At 47.2% G+C, this 14762-nt stretch overlaps 1 protein-coding gene across 1 annotated transcript in view; it reads left to right on the top strand.

Annotated features, from left to right (window-relative positions):
* Ephb1 (EPH receptor B1) overlaps nucleotides 1–14762 on the top strand; it is a 422319-nt gene that overhangs the window by 113260 nt on the left and 294297 nt on the right. The window contains exon 2 of the mRNA XM_005072022.4: nucleotides 9890–9954. Coding sequence (XP_005072079.1) covers nucleotides 9890–9954 — 65 coding nt within the window. The remainder of the gene's footprint in view (nucleotides 1–9889; nucleotides 9955–14762) is intronic.

Below are 14762 nucleotides of genomic sequence, written 5' to 3'. Positions count from 1 at the left end.
ATGTTCTCACTCAGCTTTCTGCAGCTGTACTGGGTCCTGGCTCCAGATCTGCCAGAACATGGGTTCTTATTAAGAGTCTGGCTGGTGAACTTAGCAGTCAACTAATCCTATCCCCAAACTCAGGGCTGGCAAAGCCTCTTTCTGGGTTCATTTTGAGTCAATTCAGAGGAACAGGGACCAATCCTAGGTGGCCAGTGTGTACAACTGCAGGAGGCTTGGTCACCTTTGATGCTGAGACCCTGTTGTAGGAGCTGAGGATTCAGAGGGCCACAGAGCATCTGAAGTGCCAGGCAGATGTCATCAGGAGTTTTAACTAGTCTGGATTGCTCAATGTGCAGGGCTGGGCCTGGGGTACCATGGAGATCCCTGGGAAAGGCAGAAAGCTTAGCTGTGCTCACCCATGGCCCCTAGCACACACTGAAGTTGCAACTGGGGTTGGGGAAAGTCACTTTATACCTGCCAATATGGGATAGGTCTTAGGGCTGTGCGTGTGTGCATGTGCACATGTGCATGATTGTGTTTGTGGTGTGTGTGTGTGTGTGTGTGTGTGTATGTGTGTGAGTAGTAGTAGTAGTAGCAGCATCATTAGTAGTAGCAGCAGCAGTAATCTGTGTTCTGTGCTTTCAAGAACCAAGAACTGGGAAACAGAGGCAACAAGTGTTAGCTGCCATCAGGACTTAGGTGTGCTTACCCATGACTCTACTGTAGTTGAACTTTCTTTGGATCACCAGTTCCCAAATAATGATGTGTAGACTTTGTATTGATTATGAAAGCGTGGCCCTAGCTTAGGCTTGTTGCCAACGAGCTCTTATAACTTAAATTAATCTACATTCTTCTATGTGGCTCATTATGTCTGCTTGCTACCATGCATCCCGGTTCTTCCGTGTCTGTCTGGGGAATCTCCACCTCTCAGATTCTTCCCAGAGTGCCTAGCTCTGCTCAGAAGTCCAGCCTAGCTATTGGCAGTTCAGCTCTTTATTAAACCAATCAGAAGGTGTCTTAGGCAGGCAAGGAAGGACAGAGATACATCTTCACACAGAGTGATCAAATATCTTGCAAAACCCTACCCTTTTAAAATTCACTGTTCATGAGTGTCCCTGTGTACCACCTTCCTGTCACTCACTGATGATGGAATTGCAGATTTAATTGCATGGGTTAGTTTCTGTTTCCTGATTGGCTTCAAGGTCCCTAAGGGCTGCCTTGTCTGTCTGTTCTCATTTTATTTCTGGAGTCGGCACAGAGCCCCACCCTCACATATTCCTCAAAAACTTTGAGCAAGAATACTCGGACACCTTTTTGCCACCACGTCACAGTCCCCTCCCATGATTCCTTGCAGGAGTTGGGGCTACTTAAGCCATGTCCACCCAGGAGCAAGACTCTTAGTTCCTCTCGTCCAGGTGCCAGGAGCCTGGCTTGTGAATCACACCATGCTGTGGCTCCCGGGTGCAGGAGTCTTGTGGGCTGCTGGGAAAGGACTTCGTGGTAGCACTGACCTGTGTTTGGTGGGCTTGTCTTGTCAAGTACACATCAGGCATTGCCTCAGAAACAACTGGAAGCCACTGTTCCCTCATTCTTCCGTGCCTGTGTATATTGTTACCACCATGGAAGGACATTGTAAATCAACTGAATGTCTAATCTATGTCTCTCCAAAAAAAGAATGACTGAACTGAACAAAGAGAGCTTATTTATCTCTCTTTTATCACGACAGGTATCTAATTCCCCCTCAAATATCAATACATCCACAGATGCCAATGGAGACAGAAAGAGAAACTGCCACCAAAGCCAGGCAGCAGCTGCCTCTTTTCCCTTAGAGGAAGCCTAGACCAGGACTTAGCACCTAGACCCCCAGGCGTGGCCCCATTGGTTGCTCAATGGGTCATGTGGTTCCTGTGTAGTTTCTCTAAAGAAAAACGTCCCCTGGAGTAAAGAGTTCATTCTGCCAGACTCCTCGTCCCATCTTCCTTTTGCCAGCCAGCCCAACTCTTGCCAGAGACCCCTTCCGTGTCCCCCTTTGGATTCCCACTCTATTCCCTTTAACCTGCCTTTGCCCCTCCCAGGGTTGATTTGGAAGCCACTCCCCAAGCCCTGTCTGAAGGGGTGGGATAGTTTGTGGTTACTTTATTTTTCCTTCTCCAAAGCTGCCTTCGCCTAGTTAAGAAGATCAGCAGGGCGCACTGAGACAGACGCGCTGACCCCCTATGCAGAAAACCCTTGCGTATTACTTCAGTTCTGTAGTCACCCCCTCATGGGCACAGCCAGAGCAGGAGGCCAGGTGTAGCTTTATTTCCTGCCATGGGCTCGTCCAGGGCACACATCTACTCTCACCCATCGCTGTAGCCCCAGTGTCTATCACTGACTCCTCTTTCTTTTTTTTATCTTTATTATTAATTTTTTTAAGTTTAAATTTAGATTAGAAACATGGTTGGTTCACAAGTCAGTTCCAGGTCCCTCTCCCTTTCCCTCCTCTCCTCCCTACCCCCAACTCTCCCATTATCCCCTCATTTCCCCAGGGAGGGTGAGGCCCTCCATGGGGGTGTCCATAGTCTGTCATTTCATCCAGGGCAGGGCCTAGACCCTCCCCCAAGAGTTCAGGGTGAGAGTTCATCTCACATTGTTGGATGGGAGTCCAAAGTCCATGTGTATACTCGGGATAAATACTGATCTACTGCCCAAGGCTCAATAGATTACCTAGGCCTCCTCACTGACACTCACGTTCAGGGGGTCTTGATCAGTCCCATGCTGGATTCCCAGGCATCAGCCTGGGAGTCAAGAGTTAACCTTTGTCGGGTCAGCTGTTTCTGGGGTTAAACCAGCCCAGTCTTAACTCCTTTGGTCATCAGTCCTCCCTCTCTGTTACTGGCTTTCTTGAGTTCAGCTCAGTACTTAGCCATGGGAGTCTGCCTCTTCTTCCATCAGCCACTGAATGAAGGTTCTGTTTACTGACTCCTCTTTCAATCACGCAAGGAAAAGGAGGGGGATGGATCGGAAATGTGTCCTTACCTTCCTGGAAATACTTTGTGGGCATCCTGTTGGTAACAGTGTGGAGTCAGGTTCTCCCCATAGACCAGGAACGTAAGGTGGAAGTGATCAGGTCCCTACAGCAGTGATAACAAATGCTTTGCATCTACCTTCCCCGTTGTCTGACCTAGGAGACCACATTCTTCAGATGAAGATGAAAGAAACAGGGGCGGTGAGAGCCGTGTCCTGGGCCTGTCTTCCCAAACTCAGTGTGTTTTTCACAGTATACATGAGCTCCCAGAGGGGCAGAGCCTAGGAGGTGATGGGCATGAATCCCAGAGCCCTGTCCCCTGCAGGCATCTTTGGATCTGACAGCAACACATGCCCTTCCAGCTGGTCTGGTCCCCGTGCCACTGTTTGAGAGCAGAAGTGGCGGTAAATATTTAATTGTGCTTCCATCATAACTTTCTGCCAGAACTCTCAATATGCTGCATAAATGCAAATGAGTGGTCGCTTCCTCTCCAGAGAGATGTAAACCTCCCCAAATCACTTTTACTCAGCCAGAAGAGCAGCTAACCTTACTCGCACCGAGTGGATGGTTCACCTGTCTGTGGTGCTCTGTCTCTAAGCTGGATGGGATGTAAGGAGATGGATACCTCTAGCTGCAGCTTCTGTCCAGTAGACTGCATGGAAAATGCTATTCATAAGTAGATCCAGTTACATTCTATAACCGGCGCCTATGACTGTTATGGAGGCTGAGGTTGTATTTATGGAATTAACAGAACAAAGGAGTCCCTGGACAGTTTGCAAATGAAATGCCCTTCTGAGTTTTTTATTCTGGACTCCATTTCCTTTACCACCAGCATCCCCAGCCAACTCAGTGCCCCTCGGTGAGATTCAGTGGTTGTGCTGATTTGCATTCTGGGAGCTTTTGTGGCTTCATGACCCACACAGAAAGTGCTTCCGTTCCTTCTTCAATCCCAGAGCTATAGGAAGCTTCCAGATCTGCCTGGTGGGACTTGAGCTAGGATTTGAGGCTTTGTGTGCCAGGGTGGGAAGCTGTGTTACTTTTCAAAAAGTAGTGTCCCTCTCTGTGCCTCGGTTTGTGTATTTTGTTCCTGCTTCAGACCCACCTGGCAGAGATATTTTAATGATCAGTGAGATGAGCTTCTACAGGGGCTCCTGGAGTACCTTCTGAGAAGTGTGATATGTAAATGTGGCATGCCATTATGATCGTTATTAGGGATGAAAAGTGGAGATGAGAAGAGAAGAGAATCTTGCTCTTCGCAAGGACCCCAGCTGTCGGCAGCTGGAGGGGAAAACAAATTCACCATGTCTGCTCCGGTAGTTTTCATGTGATAGTACTGGGCTCAACCCTAACCCAAGTCCAAAGAGGACAAGATGATGCAGCTTTTCCTTTTCCCCGACAGCTTCCGATGTGTGCTGTCAATGCCCTGATGCAGAGATGCTAACCCTGCTACAGGCATGGTACACAGTGTCATGTGGCAGGAGAGGTGTTCTGTGATTGTGGCATGCATTCCACACAGGCTCCTGGTGACTCCCTGGCTCTTGTTTGTGGTCTGTGCAGATCCTTCTTTATGGTCCTTATTAATTAGACTTACTCAGGCCCTCAGGTGACTCTCCTCTAGTGGCTATTGGCTGGTGAGGCCACTGGCTGTGTTTTCACAGCTGGGATGGTGGATGTCCAGGGTCCTGTGTCTGGAACTTGGAATCTGGGGTAGGCAACTTTCTGGAGGAGCACTGATCAATTAATATATCAAGGACCTCTTTTCTTTGTTGAGTGTGTGTGTGTGTGTGTGTGTGTGTGTGTGTGTGTGTGTAGTTGTACATGCACACATGTATGAAGGCCACAGGTTTATGTTGGGTGTCTTCTATTGCTATCCACCTTATTGAGACAGGATCTCTTACTGAACCAGGAGCTCACCATTTTGGCCAACAAGTCACCCAGATCCTCCAGTTGATGCTTCCCTAGTGCTGAGATTATAGACGTGTGCCCTGCTTTTACATGGCTGGTAAGAATCTGAACTCAGTTCATCATGCTTCGGTAGCAAGCCCTTTACCCACGGAAGACTCCCAGTGATGATGATACCGTCATCATCGTCTCTCTTCATTTCATTCCCACACTTCACCTCCAGTTTCCCATTAAACCTTTAGTTTCTGCCTCGAGGCTTGTGTCCTTTAAGTCCAAAGATTTTAACACTGCTTTCTGTCTTCATATCTCTTTCCTGAAGCAGTGAGTATGGAATGAGTGTTCACATGGGGTAGGAGATGTAGTGGGAGGGAAAAAAGGATCATCTGTGTCTACCCACACCCCGTGTTTTCTGCATCTCTGCATCTCTGCATCTGGGATGTGCTGTACTACTCTTCTGAGGTGAATCGGAATGAGTAATATGCCTCCACCAGTGTGTGTGTGGGTTCTCAGAGATATCACTCTGGTGGGGTACTGGACCGCACACCTGTCATCTCAGCTACTCAGGAGGCTGAGGCATGAGGATCACCTGAGCTCAGGAGTTCTGGGCCAGCCTGAGCAATCAAACAAGGCCTCGTGTCATAGGGGAAAGTTGAACCTCTGGAACAATTTGATGTCCTTCACATTGACTTATATCTTCTATGATGTATCGAAAATTAAGTAAAAATGAACCATACAGTATTAGGTAAAAAAAACTTTTTGCCTTTGAGCTGGGCAAAGAATTCTCAGATACGGTAGTAGACTATGAAAGAAAAGAATGATGAATTGGGCTTTGTCAAAACTAAAAATTTGGGTTTTTAAAGGGATACTGCTAAGAAAATGAAAGGTGAGTGCCCAAAAGAGAGTACATACAAAGAACTCTGAGGAGCCCCCACGATGGTTGGAGCAGTGCTTGCCTCCACCAGGAACCAACACAGTGAAGTAGATACTGAGGGGACTGCTGAGGGAGTGAAGGAAGTCTTGTGAGACAGGGAGCCCTGGGATAGCTGCCCAGGGAGGGGCAAAGAACAGCAGGGACCATGACCCTGAACCTTTGGTTGGGAAGATGACCATTTTTTTAGAGCGGAGGAAATAGTCAATAGAACAGTCCTGGCAGAACCCTTGCTACAAGGGAATTCCAAAGTCATGATAGGCTGGGGCTAAGCTGAGATTGCTTCCTGGAGTCTGCACCATAACATTTCTCAGAAGGAACCACCATTGCTTCCTCTTCCTCCTCTTCCTTTAAGTAGTAGAATGATGCAAATACTGTCCTCTTGAGGATAGAGTTACTATAGGAATTCATATGCCTCTCCCCAACGGGAACATCAACTTCTGCCTATGTCCATCCCAGGTGCCCTGCAGACATCCTCCCAAACTTGTACACTGCATGAAAGTTTCATGAACCCACATAGACCTAGCAGTACAATTGTGACTTCAGCATACGAACCCATGTACAGCAGGGACAGGTGGTTCAGCACAGTGTATGGTGCAAACCCTAAGATTCAAAGAAACAAAGCCCTTACCTTCTGGAACCTGGGACTCTCCACTCAATGCCTCCCTGCCATTCACTGCTCCTGCCTCATACACCACTACTGCCTCCTGTGGTTCCCCTGACCTCTAGTGCCTGAAGAGACCCAAGGACATGCCTCTCTCTCATTGGATCTCTGCTACCAGCAATGCTCACCCCAATGAGTCTTAGGGACACATCCCTCATGCTCTCTGTGTCCCCAGTGTTACCACTGCCATTATAGGAGACCACCTGTGACAGAAGCGCCCATCCTAAGCAATCAGTTACTAAAGTCTGCATCCCAGATATTGCTTTCTCATCACGAGAGTCTAGGCAGTAGGTGCCCTATCGCCACTGCTCTATGCACCAATCACTACACTCACTTGGCTGCTAGAATGTCCCTGCTCCCCTACAATCTGAAACCAGATGGGCACTGTTGTCACATGCACCATCTTAAAAGCTATTGATTCTAGCCAAAGAATCCATACAGAGCCTTTACTGTGGCACTAACCTGGAACTAAATTCAACTTAGTTCACCAGACAGCTACACTAAGAAACATCTTCAGCTGAAAGGTGTTCATATGAAGGCTGCCCTTCAATTGGAGGAGACACATGATCTTTGAGATATGCAAGCATCCATGTAGACACACAGTAAATATGAAGAAGCACAGTGACACAATGCCTCCAAAGGAGTCCACTACTCTCTAGCAAAAGACCCCAAAGAAAAGAAAAATGAAGAGATGTCTGATGTGCGATTCAAAATAATGATTCCGGGGACAATCACTGGGAACCAAGAGAATGCAAACAGATGAGTTGGTGAAATTTCAAGAAAATGACTCACAGCATGAATGAGGAATGCTGTGGGAAGGAATCAAGCAGAGGCTGAGCTGAGGAACTCAGGAAATTAAACATAAAATAGAGTTAAGAGCCTCACTGACAGACTCTATCTGTAAGAAGAAAGGATTACTGAACTGGAAGCTGAGTCTTTTGAAATATCCCAGGTCATAAAAAAGTGGCAGGGTGGGGGGTCTTGAGGGGTCTTGGAGCACCATTGTGCATGTTATTTTAGAGTCATCAGTGTTCAAGAAAGTGAAGGGATGGGGGAAAGACACAGGAGAAAGTGTTCAATAATAGTAGCAAATGTCCCTAGCCTTGGGAGAGATACACACATCCAGGTCCAGGGAGCCCAAAAAATCTCAAATAGATTTGACCTACAAATGTCTTCTCTATGATGCTTAGACTCAAACTATGAAAATTACAAACAGAGAATCCTAAACACAGTGAGAACTGCCAGATCATATTTAAGAGTCCCCAGCACTTCCCCCACCCTCATGGCAGACTAACAGCAGAGTGTTCTTTGCAGAAACTTTATAGGCTAAGAGGGAATGATATGGTGCATTCAAAGTTCAATCTGTCAACCAAGAATATTATACCCAGCGATGTTTACCTTTAGAAGTGAAGAAAAGAAAAAAGATATCTCCAGAGAAGCAAAGCTAATGGGGTTCACAGCATCACCAGACTACTCTTTCCAAAAACATTATAGAAATCATATAATAACATATAACAGAAAGAAAACGCCTCCTCTGAGACTGGAAGAATACAATACCTTTGTCGAAATGTCCATTCTACTCAAAGCAATCCGCAAACTCAATGTAGTTGCCATCAAAATACCAATGGCATTCTCTACAGAGCCAGAAAAGACAATCACAAAATTCATATGGAAAGAGACAAGATTCAGGATACATAAAGCAGTGTTATGCAAAAAGAATAAAGGGGAGGCATCATAATGCATGAATTCAAAACATATGATAAAGCTATGGTGATCAATGCAGCATAGTATAAGACAGCTAACTGTTGACAGATGCTTCAGGACCATATATTGGAGACAGGACATCTCCTCAACAAAGGATCTGTCAAAGCTAGATGTACATGTGTAGAACAATGAAACTGAATTCCCATTTCTCAGAGTGGAGAAAGAACAAGGGAGATTCCTGATGTCAAACCTCGGCATGTACACACACAAGCACACATGTGCATCCACCCATGTGTGAAGACTCATACATACATGTGCTCAGCACAAACACATACAGGAAAATTTTTTTCAATGGAGGAGAGAACGGCAAACTTATTCACTCCCAATAGTGAGGATGGCTCTCAAAAACACTGAACTATGACTACCACATTGTTCAGCAATCTCATGTGAACCATTATTCACAATAGCTAAAATGTGGGATCAGCCAAGACAAGACAGCCACTGATAGATGAATGGAGTTGAAAAATGTGACACACACACACACACACACACACACACACACACACGCACACACACACACAGGATAGAATACTATTGAGCCACGAAGAAGGCACAATATGCAATGCTGGTGAAGATTTGGAAGGAATACTACCCTCACACAATACTCCCAGTCTGGAAAATAGTAAATATATGAAGAAATTGAACTACAGTCATAAAATGAGATTCCACTTAGTAATAAGAAACAATAAAGTAAGTGTGGTGGTACATGCTTTGTCTCCCAGCACTCAAGAGCTGGAGTGGGGATAATTGTGAGTTCAAGGCCAACATGGACAACATCACAAGACCCTAGTTCAAAAAGTTCCCCCACCCAAATACCAACAAAAATAATAACAAAGGAAAAAAGTCATAGTGTTCTCAGAATGTGAGTACATCTTAAAACTGTTATCCTGAGAGCAGTCAGATGAAAACTGTACATAGTATATAATTCAATTTCTAGAAATGTAAAGACAGTGGCTTTTATTTTATGATGACAATGGATCTGCCATTGCCTAGGGACGGGGACAGACTAGGTTAGGAGCAAGAGGGTAAGAAGGCTGACGGGATAAAGACATATTTACCTGCACTGGTGCTGTGGTTAAAACATAGTACATTCCTGTTTTGGACTTGCCCTGTGTCAAATTTCCTAAGCCCTTGTCAGGTTGTTGGGGAAGAGGGTGGGCCTATATCTGGCCCAGGGGCAAAGAGATTTGTGTGAAGGTAGAGTTTTAGGGGAGAAGTTGGTGTCTGGAGAAGTTGGTGTCTGGGAATTGTCATCTAAGGGCATCAACAGGGAGGAAGCAGGGGGATCTGTGGGGAGAAAAGTGAGGCTGGAGAAGCACAGATAGGTACAGAGGAGGAGGACACACAGAGGACCCAGTGAGGCTAGAGGAAGGCATGTAGCTTGGCCCTAAGAAAACCCCTGGGTGGAGTGATGTGATATGGCGTATAAAGAACTCAGTGCAAAGACAGGTCCTGGCACACAGGTAACAGAGGAGTTCCAGAGAGAAGACCATGAGGTCTGCAGTGGGTCTCAGCAAACTCTGTCCCCTCACTGTGTCTCTGTGGTCACAAAGGAGCCTGAGTGGGAAGATATCCAAGGCTTTTTCTGGCACCAGCTACTATCAGACGTAGCTTCATGCACTGTTCTCTTTCTGATTTGCAGAAACATTGATGGACACAAGGACAGCCACTGCAGAGCTGGGATGGACGGCCAATCCTGCCTCTGGGGTGAGTATCAGACCAGCATCCTTCAGCACTATAGGGTGGTCCTGCATCTATAGGGTGACTGGGAAGTACAGGACTTTCCTAAAGCCATACATAGGGGGAGCAGTGCTGGGTGTATTACCTGTTCAGAGAGTAGCACCACAGGGTCTCAGATCTGCTCCCTTATGTGTGGTGTAGAGCATCTCATGACCCAGTCTTTCCAGACAACTATCTTCTGGGCAGCGCAGATCATAGATGTGTCAGAATGGGGACATTAACACTAATGCCACTGTAACACATCAGAGATCAGCAGTGCCACAGGGCTGCAGTGAGGAAGGGGCTGGTGGTCAGGAGTTCTGAGGCTGTCTTGCACCTCGAGCTCACCTTAGAGACACATTCTTAATTCATTTGGTCTGTGTGCATGTACCTGGCCAGACTCTATAGCTGTGATGAACAGCTCTGTGATGCTCATAGTCTCCTGTGAAAGCCATCCATGCTCATGGCTATCTTAGGGCATGTCTCTTCTGTTTGACATTGCATAGGAAGACGCAGGCTCAGCTGTGATGTGTTGACTTTGAAGTGCCTCTGGGCCACCCACAGGCAGGTACATTTGACCTTGTGGCAGTGGTCACCGTCTTTGAAGGGCTCTGCTCAGTGAGGTGGGAGCCCATGGTGGACTCCAGTGTCCCTGAGAGAACGGCTTAGTAGTCTGGAGGGTCAGACACAGAAAGATGACACTAGAAGTAGCCTGGGAAGTGGGAGGAAATCAAGAGGTCCCTTTCATTGACACGGAGGGGAGAACGTGTCAAGGAGGAAGAGGAGGCAAGAGAAGCAAAGGCTGCTGGGCCTGAGACATAGCAACTATGTCCAGCCCCAAGGAGCCTGTTGGTGACCTACATGGATGGTTTCAGAGGGCACCAGGGTAGGAGGCAGGAAGCAGTGATTAAGCAGTATAAGTCAGAAGGAAGTGAAGAGAGACTGGGACAATACAGGGGTGTGAAGACAGTGTGGGATGTGGAAGACCAGAAAGACTAGGGACACATTTATCTTTGGGGGAAGCATTTCCTGGCCTCTTAAAATCCAAAGACAGAGATCAAGATATCTGGAGAGGATAGTGTGCTCTAGGTTGGTGAAAGAAGCCATGAAATGGAATCTGTTCTAACTTCATACCTTCTGCCTGAGATTGGGATTGAGGTTTTAGACAGTGAGGCTGGGGAATCTTGAGGTATGAAATTTTAAGAGGAGGAGATCATTTATATCAGTTGCTAGTCACCATTGGAGAGAGGCCAGGTCAGCTCAGAAGGAAGGAGGCTGAGGCCAGGGCCAAGCTGTGAGTGCAGGCCTGCTACACACATGTGTTGGGCCCATCTACAGGGTCTCTGACCCCTGCCTGACACTACCCGGAGGAGATATGGCAGTGGATGTACCCAGGGTACATTGTGCAGGTTAGTGGCGAGACTGAAGGGTGGAGGAGCTGAGGACAGCCAGAGGCTGTTGGCATCTTGTGGACTGACTGTTGTGACAAGATGGAATCCTGGTGAGGCTGTGGCACAGGTGTGTAGGCCCATCGGAGACTGGAGTGGGACCAGAAGCTGTGGCTTTATGTCAGGGGTAGGGTTTAAGGAGGGAACTTTGAGTTAGTTTTGCTCTGTCTTAAGAAGGAATCACTCTGTTCTCCCCCAAGAAGGCAGGCAGCTGGCACATGTCCACAGCACATGGCTGGCTTGTTGGGCTCCCCAGAGAGAGCCCAAGAGACTACTCTTTGGTTCATGTGACTATTCATGTACCTCTGCTCTTGGACTTGAGAACATGATCTGGGCTTGACTAACCATCCATACATAGCCCACAAGCTGTTTGCACTTCTGTTGTTAGAAAGCGGACTATAATATTACATGTCAAAATCAGAACTTATTTATGCCCAAATCCAAATCACTGCTTGGTAATTAAACGCTCGCCTTTAATGCAAGTCTTTTGGTTTAACCAAAATCACAAGCTGCCTGGCAAAAGGTAAAAATCACATTATAAAAGGACAAAGCCAGGGATGTGCTGAGTTCCTATGTGAGGACATCCCAGAGAGGTTCTCCAGGACGCCCCTCTTCCTAGGCTGGGTCCATCCTTATCTGGTCAACCCTCCACAGTATAGGACCTGTGGGCAAGGGTGAGTTCAGAGAGTCTGGGGTGATCACTGCATTGTAGATGGTGGCCTTTATGGACGTTTGCTCCTCTGTAATCCTGTTTCTAGGTGCTACCTGGCCCTTTCTGTCTTTGCCTTCCTCCCTGGCCCTGTGCCCTGCATGTATTGTCTCTGTTCTGTCCCCTCTGGGACCCTCCTGAGTCCTCCTCCTACTGTGGCTCAGGGGTCACAGCACTGGCCTCTCACAGGCTCCTATAAGGGAAAGAAATTGTCCATGTTTTCAAGGCCCAGAGGATGAGTCTGCTCTAGTTCCTTGTCCCTGGTGGCAGCCTGGCAGGGTGCAGGCACCAGGAATGTCTGTCAGCTGAATAAGTGATACCTCTTTGCAACTGTATCCCGGGGGCTCTACACTAAGAGATGCCCAGGACGGGCTCATTGTAGCCCAACAAAGAGTTAGTTCTAAGCCTTGCAATATCCAACTGTCATTAAAGAGCTAGTTAGCAATGCAAATAGCACAACCTCTGAGATGAGCCTGATGGAGGAGAATGGACACCCAGAAGGTGTCTTTCTTTTCAAGCTCTGACTGTAATGGGTTAGTGGCAAGTCTGGGTCCCTCTGAGAGCCAGGCATATTCAGTTTCCTTGTTGGAAATCCAAACCCAAAGTGCCTTTACTCTTACAGAGCTTGGACAGAGCTCACCTACTATCGCACCTGAGCCATGGATGGCCTTCTTTTGTGTCAGTTCCTGTGTCTATGATGTGAGTCTCTAAGAGTGAATATCTGTGAAGTTCTCATCTTCAAAGACTGCTTTGTGTGCTTCCAGACTCCATGTGCATCTATGGTGCCTCTCAGAATCACCTTCACAGCCAGAGGCATGGGGAGCTGACTATTTTAACACTAGCCTTTCTTCACGAAGGCTTGATCTAGGGAAATTGGAAAGGGGATTCAAAACCAAGCCCACAGTTTGAGTAAACAGGGCTCCTGTATGTTCTCTCTGTGTAATCAGCATATATATGCATGTATATGTATATATGTGTGTATATTTGTATGTATGTATATATATATATGCACCTATATGTGCATGTTTGTGTATATAATTTATATGTATATATGTGTATATATGTTTATATTTGTATATATTTGTGTGCCTGTGTAGATGTCTGTGTATATATGCATATTTATCTATATATGTATGTACATTTGTATGCCTTTACATTTCTATACATGTGTCAGTGTATGTGTGTGTGTATCAGAATACACATGTTTGTTTATGTGTGCATGTATACAATTGTGTAGATATAAGTGCTTTGTGTGTATATATCAATGTATGAATAGAGGAAGTTAAATGAGTTTTACCCAGGCCTCTCTAGGCAGTTCTGTGGTGTGGAGGAAGGATTATTGAACTGATAAGGGCTACACATCTGGAGCCAGCTGCTGAGGAGGGAAAGAGTCCTACCTGAAAGAGTCTAATCTGGCCATTAACTCTCTGCACAAGCTGCAGGCAGGTGTAGGATTTTCTGGTGTCCAGGTGTGGACTGTCTGGGCCATTCGGCAGCCCTGGCTATGGCCTCTAACCCCAGGTCCTCAAGGTCCCCTTGCCAGCAGGCTCTCCTGGGAGTGAGGAAAGTGCACTCAGGGGGAAAAAGCCACTCCAGGAACCACCTGTCTCTTCCAAGGCCAAACAAAATCAATTCTGATTTTTCTGGGCTGGTGAGTGATAAGCCTGTGGAGCAGCAGCCTAGACCCCGGGCTATGACCTCAGATCCCTGCTCCCATCCCCAGTTGGCTGATCCCTGCCTGTGTGACCAGGGCCTGGCCTTTAGACCCCTCCCCTCCTCTGCTCTGTGGAGTAACAACATCACACAGGACAGTGTAGTTAAAGAAGTTTTCTTTGGCACCTACTTAGGAAGCACTAGCCTATTATCAGTCCTCTGGAGGGCTGTGGTTTTTTTTTCCCCCTCCTCTTCCTTTGATGACTCAATCCTGCTAATTAGGACAGAAATGCCTGAGCTGAGTTAGGGGTAGATCCAAGTGAGATTTAGCTGTGGGTGAGAGAAAGGGATTTTGTGAATGGAACTTCTCCTGTGTGACTTTGGAGACATGCCAGGAGCAGGAGGGCAGAGGGCGGGGCCAGCTGTGCTTTCTCATGCTGTGTGCTGGCCTGAGAGCATGGAGCCTGGCGGCTGGGTACTGGTAGCTACCTGCAACATGCCCTTTACCCTTCATCAGAACTTTTGGTGGCCAGTGACAGAAAAGTGCACACTAGTCTTGGAAGAAGCAGCTCAGATGGTCGGTGTGTGTGTGTGTGTGTGTGTGTGTGTGTGTGTGTGTGTGTGTGTGTGTGTGTGTGTGTGGCATAGGGCTACAAGTTGGGCCAGTCTAGATCCTGGGGGTGAGCTGACTCCCCTCAATGCTCTGCTCCATGCCTGCCTCTTATCCTTTCCTTTCTGTCTCCTCCCCACCCTTTCTCTCGCTTTCTCCCGCACCATTGGGTATCCGTCTGATGTGGCACCTCTTTCTTACAATGTGTCTGCAGCAGCTTCTACCCTGTTAGCATTTTCCATCTTTATGCTAGCAAAGAGGAAACACCTGCGGCTGGACCTTGAATCCCCCACACTTGTTCTACTTGGGCCTCACTGCCTGGGCTTGGATTCTGAGCCCACCCTCAGAGTACTTGTTGCTCACACACAGCCTGTGT

This window comes from Mesocricetus auratus, unplaced genomic scaffold (assembly GCF_017639785.1).
Source record: "Mesocricetus auratus isolate SY011 unplaced genomic scaffold, BCM_Maur_2.0 Super-Scaffold_100691, whole genome shotgun sequence".
NCBI lineage: Eukaryota > Metazoa > Chordata > Mammalia > Rodentia > Cricetidae > Mesocricetus > Mesocricetus auratus.
This window is presented reverse-complemented; position numbering and strand designations above follow the sequence as displayed.